This window comes from Octopus sinensis, linkage group LG9 (genome assembly GCF_006345805.1).
Source record: "Octopus sinensis linkage group LG9, ASM634580v1, whole genome shotgun sequence".
Classification (NCBI taxonomy): domain Eukaryota; kingdom Metazoa; phylum Mollusca; class Cephalopoda; order Octopoda; family Octopodidae; genus Octopus; species Octopus sinensis.
In genome coordinates this window covers 14549806-14559805 of record NC_043005.1, presented here as the reverse complement: position 1 = coordinate 14559805, position 10000 = coordinate 14549806, and the positions used below count along the sequence as shown (strand labels likewise).

The 10000-nt window shown below is 36.7% G+C and overlaps 1 protein-coding gene across 1 annotated transcript in view; it reads left to right on the top strand.

Annotated features, from left to right (window-relative positions):
• The window catches only part of LOC115215794 (5'-nucleotidase-like), a 63504-nt gene that overhangs the window by 27596 nt on the left and 25908 nt on the right, over positions 1-10000 (top strand). The window contains exon 6 of the mRNA XM_029785094.2: positions 1740-1868. Within this exon, the coding sequence (XP_029640954.1) occupies positions 1740-1868 (129 nt within the window). The remainder of the gene's footprint in view (positions 1-1739; positions 1869-10000) is intronic.

Below are 10000 nucleotides of genomic sequence, written 5' to 3'. Positions count from 1 at the left end.
ATATATGTATATGTATAAATATATTTTGGACCAGTGAACTCAACACGTTATTTTCATTCTGTATTTATTTCCTCTTATTCCTTTCTGTCGAAGAGCGTAGGCTCGAAACGTAAAAGACGTATCTATTTTTCCCGAGCGTCAAGCTAATACACTTGCTTGTTGTTCCTACAGCTAAATTTGAACTATATATATATATATATATATATATATGTGAGTACCGCTGCCGATTTTTTTCCTCTGTCTTCCCTTCTCGGGATCTTTCCTTCTCCTATGTTTCCGACGAAGAGCTCCGCTCGAAACGTTAAACCCTCCTTCTTCCCTTCTTTCCTGAGCGTCCAATAATACTTTATTTGTTCCACGTCCTCGCGTTGCTGTGTTTTTTTTTGTTTTTTTGTGTTTTCTTTTTTGTGTTTTCTTGTTTGGATTAACTATATATATATATAATATATATATATATATATATATATATATACATATACACACACACTTATACATACATAAATATACGCGTATACGCATAAAATTTATGTATATATAAATTTATATACATACATATATGTATTTATGTAAGTATATATATGTACGTACGTACGTATGTATGTATGTATGTATATGTATGTATGTATGTATGTATGTATGTATGTATGTATGTATGAATGCATGTATGTATGTATGTATGTATGTACGTATGTATGTGTGTATGCACGTACGTACGTATGTATGTATGTATGTATGTATGTATGTATGTATGTATGTATGTATAAGGAACAACGCGCTAGCTTCTCTTTGAAACGTCTTATTTTAAGACACAAAAAACTAAGTTGAAATTTAACATTTTTATTAAAGATTTTTCATATTTCCTGATTAGTACTTTATTTAAAAAAAATAAAAATTAGTACTTTATTTCAAAAAAAAAAATGAATCTCTTATATTTTTGGTCGTGTAATGTACTGCATGTTATATTTTTCATGTGTTTTGATGCTATAAAACAAGGAATATCTAGTTCCGATGGAATGACACGGATACCGGCTCATTTTGGGGTCAAATTAAAAAGAAAAGCAGAAAAACAACAGTGAGAGTAAACTGGAACTTATGTAAATAAAACGGCAAGAAAAGAGAAAAAGAACGATACAGAGAGCAGGAGAGAAAGAAAGAAAGGGAGAGAGTATGTGTGAGAGAGAGAAAGAGAGAGAGAGAGATTGGGAAAGTGTCGAAACGTCAAACTAATGAATTTATATAAGTTACTAGCACTATCGCCCGGCGTTGCTCGGGTTTGTAAGGGAAATAACTATATAAGCATTTTTAGAGAGTTATAGCCAAAAAATAGCAAAAAATGCATTAAAATGGAAAAAAATTATGGTAAATTTTTTTTAAATCGTTGACTCATCGTAGACATTTTTAGAGAGTTACTTCCCTTATATAATAGCAAAAAATGCATTAAAATGGGAAAAAAATGATGGTAAATTTTTTTTTAAATCGTAGACTCATCGTAGACGCGCGCTAATACCCAGAAGGGCTCGATATGAATCACGACTATAAGATACCCGGTTTTGGTTAAACTGCACCGCAAAATGTGGGAGTAGTTAGGAATCTAAATCGTAGGAGACAGACAGCACACAACCTCACTTTTATATATAAAGATTGTCCTAAACCAAACATAAAGGACTAATAAGACAATATGACAAATCTTTAATAAAAATGATTAAACTTCAATATATTTGTACGTATTTCTTCTTCAGATCCCGACATCCTTTTGAAGATGGAACCATTTCAGAAAAAAATGGCGAAGTTGATGAAGACTTTTGTCGGTCAGAGTAGCGTGCTTCTGCTTGGCAGTAAAGAGTGTCGTACGGCGGAATGTAATTTAGGTAAGTCTGCTTTTGTTTTCCTTATTACTGTTGTTTGTCCTTCACAGGCACAGACCATGCAGTGATATTCTTTTCTACTCTAGGCACAAGGCCCGAAATTTTGGGAGAGAGGGCCAGTCGATTAGATCGACCTCAGTACGCAACCGGCACTTAATTTATCGGCCCCGAGAGGATGAAAGACAAAGTCGATCTCGGCGAAATTTGAACTCAGATCGTAAAGACAGACGAAATACCTATTCCTTTATTACCCACAGGGGTTAAACACAGAGTGGACAAACAACGACAGACAAACGGATTTAGTCGATTATATCGACCCCAGTGCGTAACTGGTACTTAATTTATCGACCCCGAGAGGATGAAAGACAAAGTCGATCTCGGCGAAATTTGAACTCAGATCGTAAAGACAGACGAAATACCTATTTCTTTATTACCCACAGGGGCTAAACACAGAGTGGACAAACAACGACAGACAAACGGATTTAGTCGATTATATCGACCCCAGTGCGTAACTGGTACTTAATTTATCGACCCCGAGAGGATGAAAGACAAAGTCGATCTCGGCGAAATTTGAACTCAGATCGTAAAGACAGACGAAATACCTATTTCTTTATTACCCACAGGGGCTAAACACAGAGTGGACAAACAACGACAGACAAACGGATTTAGTCGATTATATCGACCCCAGTGCGTAACTGGTACTTAATTTATCGACCCCGAAAGGTTGAAAAGCAAAGTCGACCTCGGCGGAATTTGAACTCAGAACGTAACGGCAGACGAAATACCTATTTCTTTACTACCCACAGAGAGCACAAACAACGACAGACAAACGGATAAAGTCGATTATATCGACCCCAGTGCGTAACTTGTACTTATTTAATCGACCCCGAAAGGATGAAAGGCAAAGTCGACCTCGGCGGAATTTGAACTCAGAACGTAACGGCAGACGAAATACGGCTACGCATTTCACCCGGCGTGCTAACGTTTCTGCCAGCTCGCCGCCTTAGTCCATGCAGTGATATTAACACACTGAGTGGTGGTTACACTGTCCTATTTGTTAATACTTGCAGTGTCGGTTTCGTTATCTGACTGTACTGAGTTTGGATTTTCAGTTATAATCTGTCATTTTTCAGAAGCAGTTTTTGTACTGGCTTCGTTATCTTGCAATGCTGGACTCATTGCCTAACAATACCTTGCAATACTGGAGGTCGTTATTTTGCAACAGTGGGTTGGTTAACCTACACTACTGGATTCATTGTCTCGCAGCTTGTTACTATGCAATGCTAGGTTTGTTACCTTGTAGTACTGGTTTCATTATCTCAGGATACTTGTGAGCTTCTTAGCTTGCGTTCCGGTCTCAATCCACTGACTGGAAATGCTGTCTTTTGACAAATTGAAAATCTATTCGGTGGACTGTATTTCTACTATCTGCTTAACGCCAGTGGAACTAGAAATTGCTTTAGTTACCACTTTTAAGGCAATAACACATAATGTTCAATCAAAAGAAACAGACACAGACATGGCCTGTGTTTAAGAACTTTGTTATCGTGTGGGTCCGGAATCTATTTCTCTCTACGCAGCAAATCGAGCGAGTGCCTACAAGATACATAACCTCGGTTTGACCCATGCCCTGTCAGTGAGATTGGAAAAACAGAACCGAAGAAATTTGTCGGAGTTACTGTATCTGTTTATGACAAGCAGACTTAATAAAGTCGCCTCGTTTAACCCCACAGTCACCAACTAGCACCTGACTGCATGTAGCAGAGTCCACTCTGTTGCCAACATTCGGACCCAGTCTTTGATCTGATGATAGCCTCGAGTCGAAAACCTTGCAAAACGTTTACGGGCACTGCCACTCCTATTCTCACTGAAATCTAAAAAATTATTGGTTTTTTTTTTACTTCGTTTAGACCCAAAGCACTTACGTTTGTATTATAACTCAGTTTTATCATGAACAACGTTGGGATTTTATTGATTTAGTTTTTAACTAAATGCAAAAGTTTTGTCATTTTTGCCCGATGCAGGAACATAGGATAGGACGATGTAACATTTATGTCTTTTCTTAGAGCATATGGAAGCTTTTGAGTTACAACCGGGAGAAGTTATATCATAGGAACAGAATTTCATTGTGAAGGAAAATTATAAATCTCCAATAAATAGAATGGTAACTTTGGATAGTGGAAGTTAAACCAATATACGAAGAAAATGTCTTAAACTTATCTAAATTGCAAAATCGCTGAGCCACATATCTGAAATTGTCAGGTTCATGGTCAAACATACTAGTGAATTAATATATATATAAATAGGCCAACAAATCTCATAACATCGCTTTTGGTAATACACACGGAGAAGTTGAACTCAGCACTACAAGATAATGAAACAACAATGAACAATACAACCCATGTGGCATTTGTTTGCAGTCTAAAGAAGTGGCCTGTTTAGTGTTATTGTTTATTGATACAACACAGTAATGGCGAAGGGGGTTGATTATCCAAAACTTGAATCGGTTGTCCGAAAGCTTCTAAACTTGGCCACTAGTCTTCATTTATTCAAGGAAAGCAACTTAAGTCAAAATAACGTTGCTGCACTTCATACTGTTTTTATTCTTTTGGCCACAGGAACGAATTGTTCTCCACTGAACTAGTTCCATACTTGACCTAACTACTTACTCATCTAATCACATTGTTCATTTATTCCACACCCAGAAACTTAACTGGCGGGAATTCCCACCATACCCATATTTTACGAACGACTTACCTATCTAAATAAAAGCCATATAAATATAGATTGTGAGAGTGTCAAACAAACTTTTTCTCTTGAATAATTTTAATGAAAATAAAATAAACTTCTAAATTTGCTGTTTTAGAACTTGTTAATAATTCAAGCAGAAAGTTGTTAAACTGGTTTCTAGAATATATTTTATGATAATGTAAAGCTTCCTTGACACTTGTTTGAGGCGGTCATGATAGATTTTTAATCCACTACACCGAACAAACTAAACATTTGAAGACACAGTAGATAAATCTCTGTACGCTCGTTTGACCTGCTAGAATGACATCTAAATATGCCTCAACGATTTCTTATCGCTAAAAATAGAACATTTCATGATATAGTCTAGGTTTACTAATCATTTCATGGCGAAATTTTCATGATAGGAACAGTTTTGGTTAATATAGGTCGGCTCGAATGAGCATGACGAAGGGAGGAGATAATCAGCAACAACACCAGCAACAAAAGGTCGTTTGATGTGAACACCAGAATTTTTTTTTCGAAATGGTTTTACTGATTAATATATTATACTAGCATACCCGTGTCATCAAAAATGCCAATATTTTTTTTTATTAATGATAGAAAATGGCGCATCACCACAATGGAGAAACCATTGGTACATGTCAGCAATCTAGTAAGTATATGTACATACACAGAATTGAAGCACTTGAAGAATCAGATACGGTTGTAACGTCTCGGTTGAAAATATCATCCACATAATGCATACGTGCGGAAGTATGTGGGTGCAACGGAAGGCCCCTCCGCTTTAATAACCACAAGTCCTTTTTCAACATCCCAGAGAGACGTAATGCTACAACTCTAACCAAGCACGTCTGGGATTTGAAAGAAAGCGCCACGAAGTACAGCATGAAGTGGAAGCTCCTAGAAAATGCAAACCGTACTTCAATAGCAGCAGGAACTGCAGATTATGTCTGGCTGAGAAGAGAGAAATTTTAAAAGGTACTCAACGCCCAGATGTCAACCTGAATAGCAGGAGTGAGGTGTTTAATCCTTGCCTGCATGAAAGGAAGTACATCCTATCGTACCTGCACACCCCGCCATGACTGCAACCACAGGTTCTCTGCCTCGACCCTCCTTCAACGACCTTCCACCAATCCCCGCGGGTCCGACAAAAAGAGTTTGACCAAGGCGCGCACCAATGCACCCATGCACATTCACGCACCCCCCTAAAAGGCGGACACCCCACAAAATAGACTGTTTCCTCCCCAACATAATCCTCTGCACACAAACTGTACCTCCACAATTACTCAAGCGCTTCCCACACACATTACACACCACCCGCTAACATACCCTCCCACGACTTTATCCTTTACAGAAAGAAAACAGATCAACGAACACAGCTATATATACCTAACCCACAGAAAAGATTATGCATATGACACCACTATACATATAACCCCCACAGCAGCACCAAATTAATACTACACACCTTCCCCCACTTCAAGATAACTCTTACCGGCTCCACAGCATACTTAACCTAATCCCCTGGCCCTATTTTGTTTCACAACCTTTTTTCACAGCAGCTGCTGACCGGTTGTGCCAATTCACCTCCGACAATAGAGCACAGTCGCCATATTCCCTTCCATATCGGCTAACTCTTATGTGCGTAAAGTTATATAATCGGATTGTTACTTAACATTCCATTGTATTCTTTACGCGAAACCGATTGGTAAGATCAGCAGTGATGGATATTTAAAACCATACATTTCGGATAATATATATACAAAGATGATGACAATAAAATAAAATGTAAGCTTCCGGAAAGCCAAATCTGCAACGATTTTTCAAATACTATTTGACATCGCATCATTTTATTATGCTTAAGTGGCTTCAAAGCTGAACGATTTGTAAAAATTTTCTCCGTTGTGTATCTGTTTACGTAGATAATAGCGTAAACCCATGAATTCAAAATATCTACCCTGCAAATTTAAATTTTGTGACTTATTGACAATGTCTTATGGTTGGAATTTGTTGCTTGAACAATTTTGGTTAACGACTATTGACTAGAAACTATTGAGTTGAGAAATACTTTACATCACTTCTGACTGGGTGAGTCTTTCTGATTGGGTCATATTCAATGAAAACCGCTGATATATTACTATTTGTTGGCAAATATTGATTGTAACTTATCAATTGAAAATTATTTATTGAGACTATCGATCATGACTTATTGGTAGGATTATATTGGTTGACAACTATTCATGTAGAACTGTTGATTATCAGTTATTGATTGTGAACAACTGATTCTTATTAAACCGGGAAATTTCTGTAATTTAAATCTCTTAGATGAACAGAAACCGCAAAAAGACTTTTTAACGACAAAAAGAAACAGCAGCTTTACTTTATTGGATACTAGCAGTATCGCTCGGCGTTGCTCGGGTTTGTTTCGACCCGCTGGAATTGTAATTTTGAAAAGTAAAAATTTTGTGAACATTTTTCTGGTCGAAATACACCGAAAAGTGGCGACACAGCAGTGAAAATATCGTAAAAAATAGGGATTTTCATAGAAAAAGCATCTTTTTGATGTAAATAATTTTTGGTGTTAACATGGTCCGATTTGAATTTTATGTTCTACGGAAGGAAGAGCAACCCTTCTTCTACCATACTCTCAATTTTGGTCAACTTGCGCCGCAGGGTCTCGGAGGAGATAGTGTTAGTTGAAGGTTACCATTCTAGGTGCCTGGGTAACAACCTCGCGGATTTACAGATAAATGAATTAATTACTATTTTACAGAATAAAATTAAATAATTCTTGAAAATTAATTAATATTAATATTTTTTGAACAAAGTAAATAATTTTTAAAACTTAAATAATAATTTTTTTTACACAAACGCGAACGGGGAAAAGGGGGTGGCGAATTCGATTTACATACCTAAATTTTTTCTTTTTCATGACATTGTAGCAAAATAGTAGTGAATTATATAAATACCAGCAGTACATTTTTTTTTTCTGGGGTATTTTTTTTCAACCTCGTCACATATTTGCCCCTTTCAATTTAAACAAAGTCTTAATTAAGCAATTACGGCAGCTTAGCAATGGTTTCAATACAGGCGTGACATCTGTATCTCAATTGTTCAAAACCCTTCGAATTTTTTCGCACGTGATGATATCATAGTGAAAACTTTCAATTATGCGCGCTTAGAAGTACGCTCGCAAATTAATACTACCAAAATTTTGAAGTTCGCGCTCCGCTTGTGTGTGTGTGTGTGTGCGTGCTTTAGGTGTACGTAGGTATGTGTTTTTGTGTGTGTGTGTGTCACTGAAGCCATACATACATATATACATACATAACCTCTCTCTCTCTCTCTTTTCTCTCTCAGTCACTCACGACAAAAAGTGAATAAAAAAAGTTCAATTATTTCTGTCTTTCACTCTCTCTGTCTCTTTACACACACTAACAAAAGCACTTCACTTACACACCACACTTTCTGTGTCGCACAACCCATCAAACACACACACACACACACTCACGCACGCACACATGTACATCAATGCTTTCGGAGTGAAATGTTAAAATATTGAGTTTTCTCGAATTTTGTCTTAATTGGGGGTGAAATTGAAAGAAATATATTATGGCATGACCGAATGGAGTACTTTGAAAAATTTTAGGTAAACTCTAATTGAAGAAATTGTGTGAGAAGTAAATCGTTATGTATTTATTTGTTTCTGTTTGCTGTGTTTTTTTTATTTTTTGAGTAGTGGTTTAAATACTTTCAGTTTAGTCTTCCTCAAATCACTCTGTCGCTATTTACTCTCTTCCAATTACTTTCATTTTATTCGTTGCACACTGTGTGTGTGCGTTTGCGTGTGGTGTAAACCACATTAAGAAAAGCATTTGACATACACACCAGAATGTGAGTTTTCTGTAAATTTTGCTTAATTGGGGTTGAAATTTTAAAAACCGGACCTGGCAAAACCCGATGCATTCTACTCTTAAAAATGCTAGGTAAATTGTAATTGAAGAAATCCTATATTGTAGATTTCTATAACTGACAAAGGGAGGCAGATAAAATCTGCCTTTTATAATAAGAGATCATTTGAGAAGATACATTTTTGAACATTCTGTGACAATTAGAAAACTGAAAGGAAGAAAAGGCAGGGTGAGGAAAGGAGACGATACTCGATGGCTTTGCCAACCGGCTACAGAAAGTCCAACCTAAACTTTCTAGGTTGTGTGTGAGGCAGAAGAAAGTGGAGGGCCATGATCACCAAAGCCCATAGTCATGTGACATGAAGAGATGCCGATTGAAATGTACCACATTTTGGACTACAAAGGAGATGAAAAAATATTTGACACCATCATGAATTAAATTCTTAAACGAACGACCAAGGAAGAAGATTTTATTTTTAATATAAATTTATTTCATTAGCACAAGGCAGTTATTTACAGGAGTCTATAATATTCCAACTCGGTCGGATCTGTACTATAAGTAGGTGCTGTAAGTAGATACAATTCACAGTTTTAGAGAAGTGGTGGCGCTGTGTAACACATGAGTTGTTATTGTTTCTGTTGTTTAAACTCAGATCAACTCTGATCGAACAAATCAATGATCATAGTGATTCCAGCCATTACAATCTCGTGTTTTTAGCGGAATCTAGTCACTATAATGAAATATTCCGTTCTCTTTTAAGAGTGTAGGATGAAATATGAGGAAAATCTGGTTATTATATCTAACAGTTCAAACGACTTTATTGAGGCTTCTTTTTTCGGTTGTATTACAAATGAGTGTTTTGTTGGTGCTTAGTGTTAAGTTTGAAGCCCTAACGACTGAGTAAAGTTGATTGTTCCCGAGACATTGTCCAGATGAATGGACGTATCTCACATAACATCATCTTATAATAAAACATAATATCTGTCCACCCCTAGACCACGAGCGGAAGCAGGATGCCCATGCAGGGACCATAACAGATGCCCAGTGGGAGACCACTCGAAACTAAAGGAGTCGTCTGGCCGACCCTTATAGCAGCAACAACATCAGCAGCTTCCCCAACGTATATATATATGAAAGAAGGTTTGAAAATGCAAGTTTAAAGATGTTTATTCACTCGACCGGTTTCACTTTTTAGAAAAAGATTGTCAAAAGTAAAATGTAAAACTTTGTATAAGCTTTGTTCTGTTAAGTACTGGTTGTCACAAAAGTATTAAAATACATATATACATTCACAATTGCTACCCAAGACTTACGAAAACCGAAACATACTTATGGTACATTAAATAGTCTCCCATATCTCTCAACAAACAATCCAAGAAATGCAGAAGCTTACACAGTTATATACAAGAACATCCTACAGTTATATACAAGAACACCCACATCTAAAAAAATGTACTCGCAACCCATAAAAT